The sequence below is a fragment of the Sebastes fasciatus genome, chromosome 9, assembly GCF_043250625.1.
Source record: "Sebastes fasciatus isolate fSebFas1 chromosome 9, fSebFas1.pri, whole genome shotgun sequence".
Taxonomy (NCBI): Eukaryota; Metazoa; Chordata; class Actinopteri; order Perciformes; family Sebastidae; genus Sebastes; species Sebastes fasciatus.
Genome location: NC_133803.1, coordinates 17,346,723 through 17,371,026, shown reverse-complemented (window position 1 = coordinate 17,371,026; position 24,304 = coordinate 17,346,723). Strand labels below are relative to the sequence as shown.

General features: G+C 41.2%; 1 protein-coding gene across 2 annotated transcripts in view; it reads right to left on the bottom strand.

The window, feature by feature from the left end:
• Positions 1-24,304, bottom strand: part of slc35f3b (solute carrier family 35 member F3b) — a 68,034-nt gene that overhangs the window by 24,709 nt on the left and 19,021 nt on the right. The window contains exon 1 of one of the 2 annotated variants that reach the window (XM_074646349.1): positions 4,878-5,435. The exons of the other annotated variant lie outside the window; for it this stretch is intronic. Within the exon in view, the coding sequence (XP_074502450.1) occupies positions 4,878-4,953 (76 nt within the window). The 5' untranslated portion in view covers positions 4,954-5,435. Of the gene's footprint in view, positions 1-4,877; positions 5,436-24,304 lie in introns of those variants that run through there. 2 annotated transcript variants of the gene reach the window in all.

Below are 24,304 nucleotides of genomic sequence, written 5' to 3'. Positions count from 1 at the left end.
ACATCAATCCATCTATTCCGTGAAATCTCATCCATTTCAATGAAACTGATGGCACACACACACACACACACACACTGCATTACATAAAGCGGAGCAAAAGCTTGGCCTGGCAGTAAAATAAAAGCCGTCATTGTGTATTCATTGCACACATATCAAGCGAGAAAGGCCTGTTGCTTTTAAAATGAGTTTAAAAGCATTATTCCTCTGACTACCTTCAGAGTCTACTCCAATTACATTCAAAGGATCAAAGTGAGACGTCACATTTTAAGGAGCTTGGAGAGGAGAATCCAAAATTAACGTCATAGCTGCTTCTGGCAGCCTTTTAACACCACTGACGCATGTTAAACACACATGTACGTATGTTTGACCTTCGTTTTAGCAGATGTAGCCTCATCTCCATGCTGAGGTTGCTGCTATATTCAAACAGCACCGAATGTACATTTACATACGAATAAAACACATGCAAATAAGTATGAGAGGCAAGATTCAATTTATGTCCTTTGTGAGTGCGTTGAAGGAAACATGTTATTTTTGTACTTTTTATATTGATGATGATTCAGGGTTTTGTGTTTTTCTCCTCAAATCGATAAAATCCTTCATGTCTTAAAGTTGCAGTCTCACTTGCTGAGTGGTAAGTGCTGCTGCTCTTTTGCTAAATGCACATATTTTATGAAGATGATGATGAATCATGCACTGTGCACAAAGGGCAGGGCAGATGGGGAGAAATCGACTGACTTTACATCCATCACTTCAGGCAATATCAACACAAAGCAACGAGTCTAATACATTCCTTTGCTACATTTCTCAAAACATCTTGAAGCGGACAGAATAAAGCCAGCTGCTGGACTGCCCTGACTGTTAAATGAGCTCATTATCAGTCCATTTAAACCTCTACTTCTGTGTGTGAACAGTTATAATCTGCTATCAATCGATTGCTATGTGGTCAAGGTGCACGGAGCCCTGGAGAAAGATCCAGCGTGCTCATAATAGCAGCTGGTGAAATATGACCAGCTTCCTCGGGGAACGTATGTACGCTGAGTCACTTTTCAAAGACGCCTGTTCTGTCTCAAAGCGTGTAATGAAATTACAGAGATTAAAGGGATTTTTATGAACTTCTTACCCCTGCCACTGACGAAAACAACACAGACATTCCCCCAAAGACATTGTCGCTAGAAACACATTTGAAGAGAAATCAATAATTATCATCCATGGGCATGTTGGTTGGGTGGATTTGTCACAAGAACACATATAGAAAGAGGTAAATACTGCAGATGAAGACAGTGAATCAAACTTGTGTCTGTAGGAGACAGCAGTAGATACCCATAAAAGGACTTTGGTCACAAAACAAAACCATTAAAGGAAAGTAGGATGATTCTGGGATGTGCTGCCTGATGATAGATCGTACCACCTCAAGATTGTACCACTAAGTCTGATGTCAAAATTGATTGATGGCGGATGGTTCCACCTTTCCATCAAAGCGCAAAGCATGACTGCATCTGACTTGATAGTTCCTGAAGAAATGCCCGGCGTCACTTTTCGGTCACAATAAACACGTGCTTAACAACCCCTCGCCATCACTTTTTGGTTGCATTAAACACATGCTTAACGACCCCTCGGCGCCCCTTTTCGGTCGCAGTAAACGTGCTTAACGTTGTGAATTAAACAAAAATTACATTTGCTTAGGTTTAAGCAACAAAACCACTATAGTTAGGTTTAGGAAAAAACAGCATGATTGGGCTTAAAACGACTACGTTTGCACAGTGCAAATATGACTTGACGTTGTGAACACGGGACACAAACGAAGAGCTGATTGTAACATGAAAGTGAAACTAACGCACGGGACACAAACAGTGGTCTCCTGGATGACAGCCTCGTGTTGTTGGACCCATCCACCTCCCCTCCTGCCTGCCCTGTGTGTCTCTTTCGTTCTTTAAACTGCGTCACCACACTCCCGGCGCACTTTCTCTGAGCGTTTACTGTTGGAAAGCCTGGTGGGTCTCATACCGGGGCTAAAGGGTATACCTTGTGTGGTGGTATGTGACGTATTTGACGTCCCTGGGAATGAGAACGGGTTGCAACAAATCATCTCCACAGTCTTGTACTTGTTGTTTAAAGACTGTACATCGCCACACTAATACTCCGTGGCACTGTGGATGTTAACTGGACACAAAAAAGGAAGAAAACAGAAAGACCACTGAAGATCCCACACTGAAAAAAAGAACTCTTTTGACAGTCGGGCGCAGGTTGTTAGTGAGGAGAACAGAGGTTTTGGAGCTGGGGTTACATAAGCAGTCTCTGAAAAGCTGTGTGTTGATCCGCTGTGCCCCCCCCATCCCCGCCTCCTTCAAAGCAGCTGCTGAAACGGGGAGCCGAACATTCACATCATAAACTCCACAGCTTTGACTCCCTTCAACAATTTACAATACTGTATCACCCCCAACACACACATTTACAATCCTTTCTCTATCCACAGCATAGCGTTTGTTAATTCTGTATATAGAAGCTTGTCAAATAGCAGCCCGCCATCTCAGCTGTCCTGAAAATAAAATATTTTGAGCTGACATTCACACTAATAAGCTTAAAATCATGGGTTACCCAGCAGCAGTGATTATTCTGAGGTTATCCAGAATGCCTTACAGTGAGTGAATAAACTGTATTAAACAGCTACAGCATCTGGTTAGTTAATTTCTGCAGTGTCCAAATGAAACTGCATTTAAATTCGTCATTCATATTCTAGTCATATCCGAGTAATAATTATGAATAATTAAGTATTTTCATATTTCACATTAGTAAAACTGTTGTGAACTCCAAAACAATAGGAGGTAGAGTTAAGCTTCACTGACAAGTCTGAGTCAGCAAGCCAAGTTTTGACTGCCAAAGGTACTGCAGCAGAGCATGAAACTATTTATTATTGTATTCATAATTATCTTTTGTATTAAATATAATTTGAAAACACCTTTCTTTTTAAGAGGCTGCACTGACATTTTGGCAAATTACCTCCGCTTGCATGCGGTGTCACAAGTCGACTGGTCACCATCAGTGTTTATTCAAGCACCACTTTACTGCACTGCACAAAGTACAGCTACAGCAGCATAACATTGAGCTGATCGAACAGTAATTTTACCTGCAAGTCATCACAACCTCTTAGGACTACTTTCATACACCATGACGTGTGTGTTTTAATCATGCAGAAATTAATAAAATAATGAAAGTTATAGAGATAACTATATGCAAAGAATGCAAGTTTATATACACTAATCATTTATTAATTGAATTTAAAGCAGCAATGGGTAGAATTGGAGCAAATATAAAAAAAAGTCATTTTTATAAAACGTTCACTATATCCTGACAGTAGTGCATGAGAGAGGTAATCTGAAAAAAATGCATGTGCCTCTGTGACCTCTAGTGTCCTCCGGTGCTCCTAATGGCATCTGCAAGATTTCACAGACCAGAGGAAAACAACCAATCAGAGCCAATCTGGAGCTTGCCGTCTATGAGCTGGATGTCAATCAAACTTTCTAATTTTACAGCTAAACAGTACGCTACAAGATGTTTCTGAAAACATTTGAAATAGGCATTACAGCAACAGAATACTGATTCATATTTGATCAGCGCTGCCTACTGTAGTTTGACCGTTTGTTTGGAGTTTGTGAGTGATTGACAGCCGCCTCCATTGAATGAACAGCCAATAGGAATGCTCTCTCTGAAATGAAATGTGATTGGCCAACGTCTCCTGTCACGAGATTTTTTAAAGCCTGAAAACAGAGCCATGATGACATGCAGAAGTCTAGTTTTCTCTCAGAACACTTGAATTACAATATGCTGAAAAGGTTATCATGGCATTTTTGCCCAATGATGCCAAACACATTCTGCCTACTGCAGCTTTAATACTTGTTTTTCTCTTTAGGTTGACAGACAGATGGAAATTTATAGAGATTACTTCAGATGCAAGGTGCTAAACTGCTGTGAAATCAGCAGTCAATTCAGTGTTTACTCTGTGCTTTGTGCCAAACACTGACACATTCAGAGTCCTCTGTTGCTGAGGGGTGGATTAAAGAATGCATTACACACCGCTCCTTTGCTCAAGCGTGAGGAAAGCATTGTAGAGTCGGTAAAGAGAGCTATATGACACTATACTTGTTCAAGATGTCAGCACAAGTGATGCAGCAACCCACACACACAAGGAATCCGAGAGGAGTTGTCCTTAAAATGATGTTCAGGAAATGCCCTAATTAATTGTGCTCCTGCAGAACAGAGGGACTCACAGACAACAAGACTAGGACTGATCATGAATCCACTAGAGGCACACACTGCAGACCAGTTAACTGGGACCATTAACATGTTTACTGCTACTGGGGTTCATGAGAGAGGGGGAATCCCTGCTGCAATAACAACTTAAGATCCTCCCTATGGACCAGTAAATTTAGCACATGCAGTGTTCATCATCAGGAGTCGCAGCTTTATTCCCTCCCAAAAAAAAAGAGGAAAAAAATCAATGCGTCAATAACATAGTAAATCAGACCATGCAGGTCTATTTCAGGCTTCCTTTTTTTTGGGGGGGGGGGGGGGGTCCAGCATGCATCACATGATGAAAGAAATAATGCGATCACTTATATGCAGAACATTTATTATAGGGATGGTTATACAATAATTGTTGCATCATAGTTGCGCGCTTGGCTTATTCCCGTTTTATTATCTTGCTTGCAGAAAGATTTCCTAAAGTTGACCCATATGTCTTTGAAAGAGGAATATGTCAGTATAGCCTAGAAATCAACAGAGGGATTGCTTTCTAAATTTAGAGTATTGTGTGAAAAACACACTCATGCATGCCCAAACAGACGCGCACATATCCACACTCCCCAGTTTTCTCTCCCTACCTTCCACTTTGGTGAGGGTGAGCACCGGACTGTTGCAGGCGGACAGCGGGGCAACCCTTGCGGAGTGTTTCTTCATGATGCTGAGCTCGGATGGGCTGAGCTCTAAACCGCTTCGACTACATCCCTGAAGCTGATTTGGTGCAGACACCACCAGACCACTTGATGGGACTCTTGATGCTTCTAGCGGAGCCGAGGCTCTCCTGCTGCTCTCTGTGCCCTCGCATCCATCCAACAACTCCCTCTTGCTGGTGATTTTTTTCTCCCCCTTCCTCCTCCACTGCCTCCTCAAATCTGCTGTATCCAGTGCGTCCCTGGCTGGTCTCTCCTCACGTACAGTTTGGGCAATTGCTGCAATTCGCCAACGTCACACATCCATCAGTTCTCCTCCTATACAGCATCAAGATCACCTCCTCCCTCCTCCCTCTTCCCTCCCTCTCCTCCACCACCACACCACCCCCCTGTCCCTGTCCCGAGGCAGGTGTGCCCGGCTGCCCCCGTGGAGGTGCTCTTCTCCTGGGCAGCGTGCAGGCAAACTCTGCGCTACAAATGGACTCTGTGTGATATGATGGGATCAATGCAGTTAATGCATGTGTGGGGGGGGGGGAGGGAGGTGATGTGGTGTTGTTTAGCACATAAACACTCTAATTTGAGTATAGTTTCAAATGAATTAAAGTATCTCCCCAGACCCCACTTTGTAATGCAGCCTATTGATTGGCTTTTAAAGATATTTTTCATGTTTTTGCTCCTGTGGTTTATTCTTTTAGCCTGAACTGCCTTTCAAGTTTGTCTTTATTTCATCTGAAATTAGCACCGAAATTATTGGGGAGAATAATGTGCTGGTAATGGAAATTATGTTTCCTGAAAATGTCTTCAAGGTCATACAGTTATTTCTTATTTATAGGGCTGTGTATTGGCAAGAATCTGGCAATACATAAGGTATCATGATACAGGGGTTACAATTCAATATATTGAGATCAGTGACGAGCTATATGCGATATTCGATAAGTATTGTGACAGGAAAACTGTCATAGTTCATTTAATTTAATTAATTTAATTAAATCTCCAGGATCCCCCTAGACCCCACTTTGTAATGCAGACTATTGATTGGCTTTTAAAGATATCTTTCATGTTTTTGCTCCTGCATTTTAGTTTTGGGCTTTTTATTAATAATACATTGTAATTTCAATAGCCTGAACTGCATGCCTTTCAAGTTTTTTTTTTTATTTCATCTGACATTTAGCACAGAAATTGGGAAGAATAATGTGCTGGTATAATGGAATTGTGTTTTCTGAAAATGTCTTCAAGGTCATACAGTTATTTATAGGGCTGTGTGTGTATTGGCAAGAATCTGGCGATACATTACGTATCATGATACACGGGATTACAATTCAATATATCGCGATATATTGCAATTTTAAAAAAATCTAATTTCAGGAAAACTGTCATAGCCACAATCTAAGCTCAAGACTTTTTTTATTTAGATTGGCTTTTAAAACCTTTTTGTTGGGACCAATGTAGTTAATGTGGGGGGAGGGAGGGAGGTGATGTGGTGTTGTTTAGCACATAAACACTCTAATTTGAGTATAGTTTAAAATTAATTAAATTAAACGAGCTAATCCGCAATTAAATCCCCAAGATCCCCAGGGCAGACCCCACTTTGTAATGCAGCCTATTGATTGGCTTTTAAAGAAATGTTTTCATGTTTTTGCTCCTGTGGTTTATGGCTTTATTATTAATACATTTTAATTTCAATAGCCTGAACTGCCTTTCAAGTTTGTTTTTATTTCATCTGAAATAATAGCACAGAAATTGGGAAGAATAATGTGCTGGTATAATGGAATTATGTTTCCTGAAAATGTCTTCAAGGTCATACAGTTATTTATAGGGCTGTGTATTGGCAAGAATCTGGCGATACATTACAGTATCATGATAAAGGGGTTACAATCAAATATATTGCAATATATTGCAAATTTTTTTTTTAAATCTACTTTCAGGAAAACTGTCATAGTATAAAAAACACACCACATTATGCATTAAATCAGAGTAAAAACAGTTTACTTCTTTATGCAGTGAGAATTGTGGGATCTACTTTTTGCCTTTATCACAGTCCCTGTAACATCCAACATCATCACTATGTAGAGAGGGAGTCTTTATGCTACTTTGCATAGTTTGGTGTGTGTTAAAGGGACTGTTTATAACTTCTTACACATATAAATCGGTCGGTGTCCCATGCGCTCTCGCGTGTGGCTACGCTGTTCAGACAAGACTCCAACACAAACTACACGGAAGCACCAAAACCACAAGGTTGTATCTAGAGAAGCCCGTCTGTTAAACAGTGTTGGCCGCGGTCGGAGGGCGCAAGTGAGACCGTAGCTTTGGTTTTCAGGTCATGTGTGTCGCCTCACTGTTTTGACGGATGCTCGCTCACATTCAGGTAGCGTGTACACACAGGGGAGAGCAACAGGACACTGACTTTGAGCAATGCTCAAAACAGTGAGGCGACACACGTCAGCTAAAACCATAATATCACTCTATATTTCACCTGCTTGGCAGAAATGTTAGCTGAGCAGACGGAGGTCTCTCCATGAATCAATGCTGATCCTAGTGTTGGCTTTTCCTACCTCAGCCTCCCGACCGCGGCCGGAGGAAACAGGGAAGACACCGGCACCCGGTAGGAGACGATAACGTTTCTCGCTGCGGAGCCCCGTCACTTCACAAGACACGGGAAATCTCTGTTGTTCTTGAGGAGCTGCAGCATTTATTTCTGCACAAACATCCACTTGTTTCACTAGATATTCACTAGATATTCTCAGAGCTAAACTAACTCTTCTACAGTGTGTAGTGTGCGCGCATGCACGTGAGGTGGAGCGAGCTGAGTGAAGGCAAACAGGCAGAGGAGCAGAGGAGCAGAGTACAGCAGAGACTCCGGCCCTGGAGACCAAAGCTACGGTCTCCCCCGCGTCCTCCGACTGAGGCCAACACTGTTTTGCAAGACGGGCTTCATTAGATACAACTTTGCAGTTTTGGTGCTTCCGTGTAGTTTGTGTTGGAGTCTTGTCTGAACAGCGTAGCCACACGCGAGCGCGCATATGCGAGTGCGCATGGGACACCGACCCGGGTGATTTATACGTGTAAGAAGTTACAAACAGTCCCTTTAAGTATTTGCATTGAGTTAGCGCTTACTTTGATGTCATTATGATCGAGTATAGGGCTGACACGAACGCTTCAAAGCTTCGACTTTTGTCATGCTAATCGACCTCGAAATCAGTATTCGAGTGCTTCAGGGTTTTTTTGTATGTAGTTAAATGCACTCAGTGAAAACCCAGTTTATAGTAATGAGACATCTTTTTAAATTCTTGTTTTTGTGCTACTGATGACGCATGAGAATATATGTAATCCACTATACTCTTCAAAAATGCATTCATATAGAAAATGAATAACCTTTATTTGAGTATTAAATGTTTCTCATTTTTCTATTATTTGCCTAGCTGGGTGGGGATGGGAGGTTGATAAAGAGGATATGGACATTAGTTGCAGATTTAAAATGAGATTAAGAATACAAAAAAAGTATTAAAATTGAATAAAGAGCAGTATAGGGAGATAAAAAAGGACCCAGCTACCTTAGCTGTTAGCTCTGCAGAGTTTCCTCTCAGCTGGTTTGTTAAAGGTTCTCTATCCGATATCCGGAGCATTAATATAGCAGCAAACAACTATTTGCTACGTAAAGATATACTGAAGAGGAGTAATGTGAGAATGAAGTCACTCTCCCTCTATTTGTGTTGTAATCTGTGTTTTGTTGACATGACATTGTTGCGTGCTTTAGTGCACGTTCGTGCATACGAACATGCCCCACTGGCTAGCTCACGGCCGCTGCTCTGCACTGCTGTCATACAGCGGTTACAGCTGATAGTTGTCACAGAAGCTTAGCACCCAGCCTCCGGTTCCCCCTCAGGTAAACACCGTTGGCTCTGTCAGCACCTTTGCTGTTGTTTCCACTGTTCAGCCGTCTACACATAATCAGCGGTAAATTGCTCTGCGCTGGCTGTGCCATTGTTTTCTATGGGGAGAGCGGAGCCGCCTGACTAGATGGAAGTGCTACCAGTGGAGTGGCACACTGCTCGAAAATCATTTTAACTTTGACCTTGGTTGCCACTGACCTTTCAAAGCGCAACCAATGAGAACAGCTGCAACTGTTGTTGTTGCCTAGAAACGGTGAATGGCGTTCCTTGCGCTCTTTTTGGGGAGATATTTTACCTGCTGCCTCTGCAAGTCTCTGCGAGCAAATATCTTATCATGTGGAGGCAGCTTTAGCGCTGTTAGCACCGGTAGCTGCGAGCCACCGACTCAGCCGTCACTACGTCGAGAGCCGTGCGGAGGCAATAGAAATGCTCCCAATCTCACATTTAGCTTCTTTAAGTGATTGAGACCTAAATCCCAGCTGCCTGGCTGATAAACTGACTGACCTGGGTCACAGTCCTGATAGCTTTCAGTTTCACATCACCCTTTACATGTCTTGTCTTTGACTTTGCACAAAGTCATCACAGTTCAAATTGTACTGGTATGTGTTGAAGTGGGTAACATTTTCAGGCTCTTTCACGAGCTGCTGAAAACATTGTTGAGTGCCTCTTGACTCTTGTCTGTTAGGTATTTCTACCAACAGCAGAAATTGGTTTTGAAACCTGAAGTGACGATTTAAAGCTTCACATCGCATTTAATACTTTTAAACTGAGAGCTGTCCAACTCACTTTGTGGTAGCAGCTGGTCAAACGAAATTGTGCCTGACGCCCTTTCTGTATGTCTTTATTATGTCAGTCTGCATGTCGCTTGTGTTTTACTCCCGAGGAGCCATGATACACAAACAGATAATCCCTCAGCGGAAAGCAGATCGCTGTCAGTGCTGCAAATTGAATGGCACAGTATTGATCTGCGAATGCCTCTGCTGTCCCATTTGACCCTGCATCAATTTCTTTAAACACATACATATCAGTGTGCCTGCAGTGGCTCGTCGTGTGTGTGTGTGTGTGTAAAAGCTCAGTGTGAGCATGCCTAAAGGAAGGCGCACTGAATAATTCACTGCTTAGACTCTACCTCACACTCAAGCCCTGCCTAACTAGGACAGGAAGCTCTAAAAACATTCTGCCCAGACCCACTCTGACGTCCCTCAGCAACCAAATCCACTAGATCCTTTACTATTTTCCATAGCTTCCCGCTCCTGTGTTTGGGTTTGAAAATGGGAACAGTGGCTGGGAGCTAATTGATGAAGTACAAGAACTCACAGTAACATTATAAACATGTTACCTACGAATTATATTGTGTGTCACTGTGAACACGTTTTTTTTTGTGTGTGCCTGTGTGAGTCCCCTTTGGGGTCTGCAGCTGCCAGCTGTCACTGGGAACTAATGTTGTCAATTTTCAGCTTATATGGTATGAACAAGAAGATTCAGTCGGAGTGAACATGATATTATTGATAGAAAAGACGGGGAGGTGGAAATAGGTGGAGCGGGTGAGATCATTAAGAGATCCCAGTGAGTGACTCATAGACTTTAATCTGCGAACACGGGGGAGGATCAAACCAGTCCATGCTCTGAGACGCCACATGACACCTCTCTCTTTCTAACACACATTCACACACTGTATATGAATAGGGATAAGTGTGTATGAGTAATAAAGAAGTGTAATAAGGTCCCTGCATCGTCACACAGCCTTTTGAATCCCTATTTCTACCCAGAGACTGATAGAAGCAGATCCGGGACGAGAGGCGATTATTCTTCGAGGATGTACTAGGGCGCTCCAAAGAGATGCTTTTCTTGAATGCTTATTCATGCTGAATAATGAGGGAAGCTACAGTAGCCATTTTCCAGGTCAAACAATCTTTAACTGCACCAATCAGTGCTGCTATAATGTTCCTACTGATGACAACCAGACATGGAAATGCTTCATCCTTTGTGTGAGTACTGGAACTATAAAAGACATTTTGGGATATGGCATAGGTACCTATGGAGAAAAAACTGAGGTGGCTATTCAAGAAAGAGACAGTCAGATACCTTACAAAAGAATTTCATAGCCTGCAAAAAAAGCTATAACAAGAATTTAGTGTGAAGCAGCTGATCCTCCAGGGTAACTGTAATGGCTTGATATTGCTCAGGAAATGTATGTGACAGAAAGGTTGACCTATCTTTTGACAGTTAAAAGGATTTTCTTTTTTGTAAAGATCATTATTTGGGCATATTCACTTTTGTTGGATCGTTGAGAAAGGCATACTGGAGACGACAAGGTGAACAAAAAGGTCACCGCACCTGCTGTAATTGAACCGGTGACATTGCGGTTATGTGGCATTGGCTGTAACCATTCAGATAACAGGACACTCCTAAAGGACGGACTTTTGATAGAAATTGGGAATGTGGATCATTTACATGGAACGGGATGCAGAACGAACATAACTGTTTAATTGTGGAATAATAGGAAATGAGAATGTGTATATATTTTTTAGGGATTTATCTTCTTAGTAGGGCTGTCTCAAATGCTTCGGGGTTTGACCGTTGCCATGGTAATCAACCTCCAAATCAGTATTTGAATGTTTCTTTGTTTTTGTTTTTTTACATAAGTAATGTTACATTAAGTATGTAATGATAAAGTATAAATCCCCAAATAGCCCATGAAACAATTACTACAACATTACTCATAATTCATACTCAACATTTATTATTTTTAGTTATTCTCAGACAGTAGTAGTGCGGCAGCAGCACTGTCCAGGACACTGAAACGGGGGAGATAATAATAATAATAATAGCTTGGATTTATATAGCGCCTTTCATGAAACCCAAGGACGCTTGGGAGATGGGAGACAGACAGACAGAAGAACATGTCAGCCTGCTGCGCTGCACTGCGAAGCTTCGAATACCTTCGAGTATTTCTCACCGAAGCTTTGAAGCCCAAATAATGGTATTCGGGACAGCCCTACCTCTGGGAAATATGAACGTCTGTACAAAACCTTGTCCCAATCGATATTTTACTGGATATGTGAAAACTTTGACCAGCTGATGACGCTAGAGGAAAAGTCATGTTAAATCGATAACCATATTGAAAACAATTAAACTACGTAAGACAGAGTTTATGAGTAAGAACGTGCACTCTAATTTCCTAACACTGACTTCATCCGGAGATTCAGCCTCGATATTTCCATCTACTTGTGAATTCAAGTTTCCACCACTTTCACAATTACAAATCAGCTGTTTACTGTAATCCTACGGACGGAGCAGGACGGGAAGGAGGAAAATGAGGTATTCCGAAATCTATTCTATCGATTATGCATAAAAGTGCTTTAGCTGCAGACTGCACAATAGTGAAGATGATTGACTTTGAGTGCCAAAAGGTGTGTCTAAGAGTAAATGATTTCTTGCAGTCTGATCTAAATGAACCAATAGTGCCAATGTGAGTAAATCTGCCCGGCTTAATTTGTGTACAGCAGCTGTTTGGTACAGACTGTCAGTGCTGTTGGAGGTGCCTCTTTGCCAAAACATTAACATATTTTTTAGTGGCATTTCGTTTCCAGTGATGCAGCTAATCCTGATTTAAGGCAAATCAATTCCTTGTCTAACACCAATAACAACTACTTCACTCAGCTGAGATTAAGGAAGCTTGGAGACGCTTGCACTCCTGGCTATGACATCATGAGAGCAGAGCATGTCTGGACATATAGCAAGTGGTATAATTCATGGTGTCATTTCTCTGGGAGTTTCACATATCATAAGTCAGATTTATTTACCTAAGATTTGTGTTCAAAACAAGTAGAAACTAAAATGAATCACAAAAGCGCAGGTTAACATTAGAACAGTCATTACTCTTCGGATGATAAAGCTTTATGTTTATGTTAGATGAATGGAAATGAGCACAATCATAACTATAAAACAGCTCTTTAGTAGTTAGATATGTCAAATTTCCATTACCAGTCAGTCAAAGAAGGATGAAATCCATCAACTTTTCCTCTTGTGCCACCAAAAAGTTGATATTTTCAGTTTTTCGTGATACGTCTTGACAAATATCGGATGGACTGCCATGAAATTTGATATAGAGGATAAATGACTTTGGAGATCCTCTGACCTTTCCTCATAGTGCCTCCAGACATTATCTAGTGAAATATCTCAACAGCTACCTATTGAATGAATTGACACAAATGTTTGTACAGACATTCATGGTTTCCAGATGATGTATCCCGGTGACTTTGGTGATCCCCTGACTTTTCCTCTAATGCAAACATGAGGTTGATTTATGGTTTTGAGTTAGATATCTTGAGAACTATCGGATGGCTTGCCATGACATTTTGTATACTCCATTCATGTCTCCTTCAGGATGCATTGTACTAATTCCTGAACTTTCATTTAGCACCATCATCAGTCCAAAATTTTCATTTATGTCCAAATACTTGCAGAATTTTGAATGACATTCCCATCATTGTTATAGCTTACTTTGTGTTTTACGCAAATTAGCAAGTGTTAGTATAATAACATGTTAAACTTAGAAGGTGAACAGGGTAAACAGTATACCTGCTAAACATCAGCATGCTATCATCATTGTGAGATTCATTGGGACATGTCATCGTCATAACATTGCGCCTTGAACTTGACTTGACCCTCATGCTCATATATCTGCTGCACAGAGGATTGTGGGTCAGAATAGCCAGAAACGTAGGCTGGCTTGCATACTGCACAATGCGACCAGATGTAGTAGGACGTCCTGGTATTTTTGGCATATCTTGTTATACAATTGCATTTTCAATAGTGAACTAACTTGATTTTTTAGGTCACTTTTTACAAACTTTTCCCAGCTTTGAAATCATCAGACATAATCAAGTTTTGCAGTATGATCAAAACAGATGAAGTTATGTACACAGAAAATGAAATGGGTCAATTTATTTTAATATTGCTATGAATATTAATGGTGCAGTGATTAATATTGATATCAAATATTGGCAGCGTTCTCTTTTAAGTAAACTAAAGAGACGATTTCAGTGTTTACTTCTCTGAAGTGAATTTTTAATCTTTGTCTGAAGTGTCTCTCCATCCACTGTTCCATACCAGGTAGCTTCTGGCTCCTTCTTGGCATGGGAAACAGGTAGCGGAGCTGTAAACATGAGAGCTGAGAGTTCATTACGAAACTGAAGAGGGTTCTGTCTCACTGACCTCACACTTAATAACAACTCCCAGGGCGTGAGAGATAGGAAGAGAGGGGGGTTGTGACATGGAGTCCTAAATAACAGCTTGTTTCAAGTATCAGAAAGGTCAAGTCAAATTAACTTTCTTTCTTCCTGGGCCCTATACATCTTCAGCGTAGACGCAGCTCATCTGTGGAGGCAGGCGGCTGTCAAGGTACTGCATCCAGCAGCAGTTTATTGGATTAATGGCCTTGGCGGGTTCCCCTGGGGTGGAGGAGGGAGGAAACAGTTGCCAAAACATTTTTCCTCATTTTAGTTCGATTACAGAGCTACATAGTGGCCCACACTCGCATTGATCTTTCATATACGTGTGTAACCTTACACTAAAAAAGGCTGTGATACCGTAACTGCAATCATGATAATAGTGGACACATTAACATATACTGTAGGCAGATTGTTTCCACATAAAAGTTCTCATCAAACTGATTTTTAATTAATCTTTTTCAAATCATCCCCTTGTTGTCTGGGGGGTAAAGTAATACCTCTGTGCATTATTGTAATATAAATTCTGTCCATGATAACAGCGGCATGAAATTATATTTTATGTGGTGATGTAAACATTGATAGCCCTCTCCATGGGACTTGCCAGTCTTTCTAGTGATTCTAGTGCTATCTGCAGTGGTTGGCATTATATAGCCAAAACAAGCAGACAGACATTGCATTAAAGAAACCAGAGTTAGACAAAGTCACTTTTTTATGTCTTTGTTTTCAGTCTGAAGATATGCTACATACAAGATTAGCCTAAGCTAAATTGCTTGATGTTATCAGTACACACACAGATTACTTTACGCCGAAGCCATACCAGGCAGCGGCCAAGTGTGGCTCGCCTCAATAATGTTTCTGCAGCCGGGAGGTGCTTTCCTGTGTTTCAGGTGGGGGAGAAATTCTTTGCAACATAGATCAGGATCTGTTTTCTGATTGGCTGCTGGACCTCTCCAGCTGCATCTTTCCACTAAAAATAAACTTTTCCCAACTTTTAGTTTGGCCGCACTTCGCTGCAGAATCAAACAGAAGCAGCTGCTGTTTTTCATTGACATTGCATGGCAGCTTGCCGCAGGCCACACTTCCCTGCTGCTCTGGTGTGAATTCGCCATCAGGGCTGTAATTACCCATTATCTTAATTATTGATTAATCTACATACGATTTTCCCAATTTATAGATCACTAATGTTGTCTGTAAAATATCATTAAATAATGAAAAATGTTCAAGTTTGCATATTTACATATAGATATATGTATAAAATAATTTTGGATTAATCAACTTATTGTACTCTAGATAACATACATAGGCTTACACTCTTCCACATATGTGCACTAACACAAACACAAACAAAGAGTCTCGCTTGGAACTTGATTAAGAGAAGAGTAGATGGATCAGAGAGCTTATAACCTCACTTAAAAAAAAACACAGCTGTCAGGGAGGGAGACCGAAAGAGCTGCCACTTTAAAATACGGTAAAGTGGGACTTCCTCTTAATTACAACCACAGCTAATAAAGTCCAGCAGTATCTATTAAATGCCGTCAAGTTGTAATTCCTAGTGCTAGCCCTTATAATCACACTCTACCCCGGTGGCCCACGCCTAATCAGGAGTAGTGAGTCGCCATTAAATTTACATCCCACTAGAGGAATCAGCCCCCGACAGCACAATCTCCTTTGCAATTAAGGTTGTTTCAGAGCCACACCATGTGGTGTGTAAAAGTTTAATTTGTGGTGCAGATGTACAGGCAGGCTGTGGTTCAGCACAGGGTCCTGCACGCTGTGGGACGTGTGGGCAGAGACGCTTTAACTGAGACAAAAAAAGATTCTGATCGGTACCTGACACAAAGGGAAACACCGTGATCACTCAAACAGTTACACACATTCATACCTGGAAGCTGCCCAGTACAACCACTTTCCCCACCCAGTTTTATCCCGCTTGTTAGGGGGATCAAACTGCCCTTCAGTCTCGTGCTTCTCTAACTAACATCTTCCTGATAACGCCAGCAAGATAGTACACTGGTTTTGAGATTGCCCCGCTAATGATGTGGGCCTCATCTTTTGTCTGGTTGTACTTGTCAAATTATCCGTGAGGAGGCTACTTAACTTGTACTCACTCCAAGAACAAAGAGACTGACCTTTACACCCCAGCTTCTGGTTAAAGAGACGTTTCAGTAGGAGGTAATTCATGCCCACAGAGAAAGATATTTTCTCTCTAATAAATGGCGCTGGCTCCCTCTGTTGTCAAGCTACAGTATGACTATTTCATTTTTTTACTTGGCAGGTATACAGCCTAAATAACAAGTTCAGTTCAAGTTTAGGATATATGTAAAGTACTGCTTAGTAAATTAGATTTTTAATTTTGTTTGTGTTTGATTTCCATTTTATGCATTTTTAACATTCAGAGCTGTTTGTGCATCTGAAACAGAAGAATAGCCTCCCAACTGTTTTTGCTGAAGCGACTCCTCTTTAACCAGCACTTATCTCTCTGTGCTTAACATTATTCAAATTGTTCTAAATTACTGTAATTATGGGACAGCATTTCCAAAAGCTTTACTCTGCCTCTCTGCATTTATATGAGGCTATTACCTCAGCCTGGGAAGTGTGGGCATGAACTTCTACCATAATTTATGTCTTTTTTTTTTTCCATTCTGCTATAAAATAGTCTTTATAAAAATAAAATAGACTCTTGGATGATGCATTTTGTTTCAGGTATGACAAATATACCAAGACATTTATAAATAGCACCAAAACTGGTTGGAACTGAATTGAATTTCCCTCGGGATCAATAAAGTTACTATCTATCTATCTATCTATCTATCTATCTAAAGCATGTAACAAATAGTATATTTTATAAACATATTATGTTGCTGTGTTTTAACATTAGTGTATGATCCGAAAGAAGATGGAAATATAAGGTAATCATACATGCTGTCTTGATATGACACCTGTATGGGCAATATACTGACCCTGCAGAGCCTCCGTTGTGCCTGTAGGGGGCACTGTGACCACATGTAATTTGACACAAAGACACCTGCTCAGGGTTTGGATGGAAAAATGACCAAGAAATCAAACTGCAGCCCAGCAATGGAGCAAAAAGTGGGGCAGCAGTAATGAAAGGTGATGATGATGTGACCCACATACACACCTGTGAAGTACACTTGAATGAAAACGGACGTACACATTTAGAAGCACACAACAGCGCTGAAAGATTTGAGATGAAAACAGCACTACAGTACACACACACACAAACACACACAGGTGAAAAATAGTAACAAACAACATGGCAGCTCTTTGTGATCACTTCTCACTCTCTCATCTCCTTCCTGTCCTTTCAAATGGCTAGAGCTCTGTCACACTGTGAAGGACTCGCTCCAATTTCTGATTCTGGATTTTTTTCTTTTCTTTTCAAAGGACATCTTTCATAGTGAGGTGATGAAAGGCTACAGCGAGTCAAGAGTGACCTGAAAAGCACTGGCAACTCTTTTTAGCGGCCATGTATATCGAATCTCCAAAAATGGACACATGGAAAATAATACTAGCTTTAAAGGGACTATTTGTAACTTTCAGAAATGCTTCTTAACAGCGACACCTGTGGCCGTGAAATCAACGAAAGTCAGCGTCGGGCTCGCGCTTGCTCGCTCTCAATACACCTGAACGAGCATCACTCAAAACAGTGAGGCGACACAAGTCAGCTAAAACCACAATATCACTCTATATTTCAGTTGCTTGGCAGTAATGTTAGCTGACCAGACGAAGGTCTCTCCATGAACATGATTTAGATCTGATCCTAGTGTTGGCTTTTCCTGCCTAAGTGCAGGCTGAGGCAGCGGGGCTCTGCAGCGTGTCTCCCTGCTCTCTCCTCCCGCAGCCGAAGAGAGCAGAGGAGACACCGGCACCCGGTCGGTAACGAGAGGGTAACGTTACTAGCTAAGGAGCTCCGTCACTTCACAAGACACAGGAAAGCTCTGTTGGTCTGGAGGAGCTGCAGCATTTTTTTTCTGCACAAACGTCCACTGTGCATTCACTAGATATTCTCAGAGCTAAACTAACTCTTCTGCAGTGAGGAGTGAGCGCGCGTTCACGTCTAGAAGTGGAGCGAGCTGAGAACGCGCGCGCTCTCTGAGCGAAGGCAGGCAGGCAGAGTTGGAGAGGCAGCGGCCACACGCGAACGCGCATATGTGAGCGCGCATGTGTGACGACCTGCTACATTTATGCACGTACAAAGTTACAAATAGTCCCTTTAAATAACTGATAAAAAAAACAACGGAACAGAAGTGGGCCATTTTAGGTTGAATACAATTAGTAGTATTAGTTTTAAAGGGGTTTCCAGCATAAGCACTTTGAAAGGCATGTTTTAAAAGCGATATTTGACAGTTAACGGAGCTCCAAAGACACCAATTCATGAGTACTGTAACACTGAAGATGGACTGGTAAAACAGATGCATTTAAAAGATAAGACTGGTGTTATTCTACATCAGGGGTGCGCAAACTTTTTCCCTAGTAAGGCCAAAACTGGAACTCAATGGTGGGCCACTGGCCAGAAGTAAACACCTGTTGTTTTGAATTGTTAAGATGCAAAATGGTTCAAGAATCCCAAGTTCCATTAATTGAATATTATTTTAGCTTTTACATCGTTAACCCCTTAAAACCCACCTGCTGAATACAATTGGGCTCATTCAAAAAACTGCATGTTTTTGCCCAATACTGCATGTGATTATCATAAAGTGGGCATGTCTGTAAAGGGGAGACTCGTGGGTACCCATAGAAACCACTTTCATTCTGATATCTTGAGGTCAGAGGTCAAGGGACCCCTGTAAAAGAAAATAGGCCATGCCAGTTTTTCCTCGCCAAAATGCTGCCTAACTTTGGAGCGTTATTTATCTCCTTTCCGACAAGCTAACATGACATGGTTGGTACCAATGGATTCCTTAGGTTTCTTAGTTTCATAAGATACCAGTAGCTTCACTCTAACTCTAAAACCGAGCCTCCGAAACCAGTAAGACCGTAACATCACCAGCAATCTCGTGGACCTTATAATTAACAAAAATAATTTGCTGACATCTGGCGGAGCAACTTTGGGCAGCCCTGTTCTAGATAGTTCAACAAATCCCATGAAAGGACAAACAATAGCAATGTGTTAGTACGTCTCATAATGCTTTCAAACTTTTATATCTCGTTTGGTCCCTACCTTGGTTTTTACTGAAAATGTAAATCTTAAAAAACAGATCAAACACGTATTTTCATTTTCAAGAAAGGCCAAATCATTTCCTAAAACAGCTGGGCAATATTATTTTTATTATTATTATTATTATTATTATTTAATCAAATGTATGCATATAAGTTTTCGGCGCATCAAAGGCTTTTTGCTGTGCCAAGCAAAGCATGAGCGCACGGTGATGTGCGCTGAACCCAGCGGCGAGCACAGCGCAAACCACTTTCTATGTGAAAGCACCATTATCCTTTAATTTGTCAGTGGGAATAAGCTCAAAGATAATCGTATATATAATATATATTGTATGTCTGAGGCATACACAGGGATATGTCTAAAATATATTACAGTATGAGGCAGCTTTCATGTACTGGTTCATTGCAGGTTATTTTACATCCAGGCAGTTTAATTAACATGAATAGCAATCGGCAACATGAATTTCAATAAGGTTCGGCTGAATTTCTTTTCTTCCCTGAATTTATGATATACTGTTATTGATCCCTCAGGCGGGAAATCTTCTTTTCCCCTTTTATAGTTTGGATGTTGCACTGAAAGGCCAGTTTGTTACAGCTGATAAAAGGGTTGCAGAAAGAGTGAAGAGTTGTTTATGCTGCTGAAAGATACTTCAACACATACGGCCACACAGAAGATCAAACCTCTAATATTCATCCTTAATCATTAAACAACTAAAGGAAAAGAACATTATCTGAGCCTGAGCAGTGGCCTGGGGCAGAATTCTGCTGTGAAAGTTGGAAATAGACGACCTGTTGCCGACTTTATTCACAACGGTCTCCCTGCCAGCGAAATGGGACACTAAATGAGGGATTCAGGTAATCTCCATCTTTGCTAGACGGTGCCACGGAGACTGCTGACAGGACTGTGAATATGTGAGAGGGTGGCGCTGCTCCTTGGTGAGCATGGGCCAATTCTTGACTACTTTTAAATTGGTGTGAGGAGTCAAACCTTGTCCTAAACAACTCTAAAACTGCAATCCTCTAACCCTACTTTTATCAATGGGGAGCCAATACGGCTTGTCACAGATTACAAGTACCTTGGCATTGTGCTCGACCACAAGCTTAAATGTGACCTGTGGACTGACATCATAAGACACAACAAATAATGTACTTTTTAAAGAAAATGCTACCCTTAATGTCCACAACAAAATGCTCCAAATGTTTTGCTGTGCCTTTCTAAATAGATCCAAGTTTTCATTTGTCCCACAAGCCAATAAAGCTTAAGTTAGTAACTTGAAGCAAATGTGATTTATAAACTAGTAATTTTCATAAAACGGTCACTATATCATGACAGTAGTGCATTAGACAGATAATCTGAAATACATCATGTTGCTCTGTGTCCTCCGGTGCTCCTAATGGCATTTGCAAGCTTTCACAGACCGGAGGAAAACAACAAATCAGAGCCGAGGAGTCTCTACAGCAGCTGTCAATCACTGCTCGCGAAGGGGTCAAGCAGTGAGCGGGGCTATGTGAGCCATGCTTACTTTTGCCTTGTTTACAGTAACATTGTTCTCACCCCACTCCCCCGTGCCGTGCGTCGGCTCGTCTAGATGCTCTCCACAATGTTTACACATTGTTTATGTTCATTTATGCTTATGAAGGGCGGCGCAAAAATGCTGGTGCTGTGCCATATGATTATGAATCTGCCAGAGATATGGAGAGAGCAGAAAAGAGTACCGGCAGCTTGTATCACAGTACGCCAAAGAGTAAAATGTAAAAGTGCCGGTACGGCGTACCGGTGAGTACTGGCCCACTTTGAGCACTGGGGTAAGATCTGTAATGAGTGCTCTGATAATATGATCTGTAATGTGTATTTTGATAACATGGTCTGCAATGTATACTTAGATTACATGGTCTGCATTGTGTACTTTGATAATAAGGTCTGTAATGGGCACTTTGACAATATGGACTATAACAAGTACCTGGATAAGTGGACAAGATAGTACAAATAGTACATATAGTAGCATAACGGCACACTCTAGCAAAGGTGGATATTTGATTACTATATTTTGTCTTATTTTCATGGTCTTTACTGTACCAAAAGTTTAAATAAAAATTAAGTTAACAACAAACAAACAGGTAATGCACTAGTGTGGTTTCAGACTGCAACCAACTGAGTACCCCTCCGGTCACTCCTCTCTTTCCAAAACTGTGGTAACGTGAGCACTCTGCGGCTCACGTTGCCGCAGTTTCACAAGCGTGTCGGAGAACTACGGTGGCCTTCAGGTAACGTAAAAATGCAAAAGGCTCTCTCTAGAGCCAGTGTTTGGTTTGTCCGTTCTGGGCTACTGTAGAAACATGGCGGAGAAACATGGCAGACTCCGTCAAGAGGACCCTCTCCCTATGTAGATATGAAGGGCTCATTCTAAGCTAACAAAAACACAACGATTCTTAGTTTCAGGTGATTATGCACTAATGAAAACGTAGTTATGAATATTATATTCAATTTCTGCTAATAGATCCCCGAAATATTACATGCTGTTCCTTTAACTAACCACTTTTATATATTCGTGTGTGTGTGTTGGAGGGTGTGTATATACTGTATATATATATTTCCCCCTTACACCTAACTAGTTGCAAAGTGCAATGTGTGTATGTGTATGAGTATGTGTAGTGGTTACTGTGTTTTTGGTTGTGCTGCAGACCGTTTTCCCCACCGGGACAAATAAAGAGACACCTAACTATCTATCTAACATCCGGTGCACAAATGAAACCAGCGAATAACAGTAAAATAGTACACCTGAGACTCTACACCTCAATTATGCAGAGATTTGGTGACAGGAATCATTTTGCACGACCATAATTGAGGCTGGCAGACTGACAAAAATTGCCTTTTGTGGTAAATAATTCAAAGCTAGGGAATAGGTTGAAACACCAGGAAAGAAACTAGATGTTAAATACAGTTGGCAGTTGCAGCAGTAGCAATACGACAGTCTTTCTCATGAGGGGAGGAGTGGTAATTATTGACGGCCAAATGGAAAGAAGAAATTAATTCTGTCCCGTATCAAGCTTCAGATCTGTCAGTTTTTGTCTTTGAAGTGTTCAGATTGGATGTCGTGTCCAGCTGGGTCGCTTTCAACTCTGATCAAACTGGTTTCCAATCACTAGCGAACCTATCTTTCCCTCCAATTACAGCAGCAGGTGTTTGGAGGCCCTTCAAAAGGCCAGGGGCAGGTGTGTGACTGCTGTCAGGAGTGTAAAATTCACACTCACACTCTATCCTCCATTTCCATCTTCTCAGTCCAACCTCAAACCGTGAGAGCACCCAGGCAAAAAGTGAGCCATCAGTGTTGGACGAAAATAGAACTTGCTACCCTTGCGTTCCAAAGGCTGTAAACGCACCGCTTTGTGCGCTTGTTATTGGGTTTCATGGGAGAGCTGTTTCTTTATCAGCTGGGCGATGGAAATGTCAAAAATGAGGCAATTTATCATTCCAATGAGAACGCCTCTCATTATAGGGAAGACTCCTCATTATAAGTGTGGAGTAAGCAACATGGGTGAGAAATGTCACCTGAAATCATGCTCTATTCTCCACAGTAATTACACAGAATTCACAGTGAGAAAAAGGGAAAGAGGTGCTCTACATCTGAGTGTTGTATTGTCTGTGTTTCAGAACGTTTGCACCACTTGGACAGGGTTTCAAATTTGCCTATAAATGCTGTGAGCATGAAGAAAATGAAAACCCTTTACAGTAGACAGTACACATTCTTGGCAGCCAGAGAAGACAACGTAATCAAAGCTTTTTGATAGGGGTGTAAGAAAATATTGATACACATGGATATCACGATATTATGTTTTGTGATACTGTATCGATTCTCCAAAACACTGTATGAATAATTAATTAACCTCTTAAAAATCTGCCGTCGGGCCCGGCCACTATTCGATCTTTCGAAGGTTATAGCGGGCTAAGGAATCCGTTGTCCATGTCATACTGGCTTGTTGCAAGGAATGCTAAATAAAGGTCCAAAGGAATGCTAAATTTTGTCGAGTTAAAAACTGGCATGGCCATTTTCAAAGAGTTAAAAAAATATATATAAATATATATCGCCTTGCTTACAGTATCGCAATACAGTATATCTCAATTAGGGCTGACCTAACCATGTCATACCAGCTTGTCACAAAGGAGGCTAAATAATGCTCCTTATTTCTGCTAAATTTTGGTGAGAAAAAACTGGCATGGCCATTTTCAAAGGGGTCCCTTGACCTCTGACCTCAAGATATGTGAATGAAATGGGTTGTATGGGTACCCACGAGTCTCCCCTTTACAGACATGCCCCCTTTATGATAATCACATGCAGTTTTGGATAAGTCATAGTCAAGTCAGCACACTGAAACACTGACAGCTGTTGTTGCTTGAGTTTGCCATGTTATGATTTGAGCATATTTTTTGTGCTAAATGCAGTACCTGTGAGGGTTTCTGGGCAATATTTGTCATTGTTTTGTGTTGTTAATTGATTTATAATATAAATATATACATTAATTTGCATAAAGCAAGCATATTTGCCCACTCCCATGTTGATTGATAGTATTAAATACTTGACAAATCTCGCTTTAAGGTACATTTTGAACAGATAAAACATGTATTATTCAATATTTTGAGACTAATAGCGCTAAAATATTTTAATCGATTGACAGCCCTAATCACAATATATTGAATGGTTATCCCTGTGTCATGATACATATTGTATTGCTAATACACAGCCCTACTTTTTGATAGATTTCCAGTCATGAACGGTTCTGTCAGAGTGCTATCCTTTTAAGTGTGGAGTGATTGTGCATAGTAAGAACTTGCATTGCTTTGATTTGAATAAGCATTGTGATTAAGTGGTTGTTCTGTGCATGTAGTGGGCTGAGGGATGTGGACCAGTCAGCTCCCTGAGGGGGAGACGAGGTTCAAGCTTTCCTGGCTCCTTCTGCACTCTTCCATTGGCTGTCGGCTCTCATCCATATCCACAGTTCCCTTAATTGCCTGATTTCCTGTCCTGACGTTGAATACTTTGTACACTGGGAACTG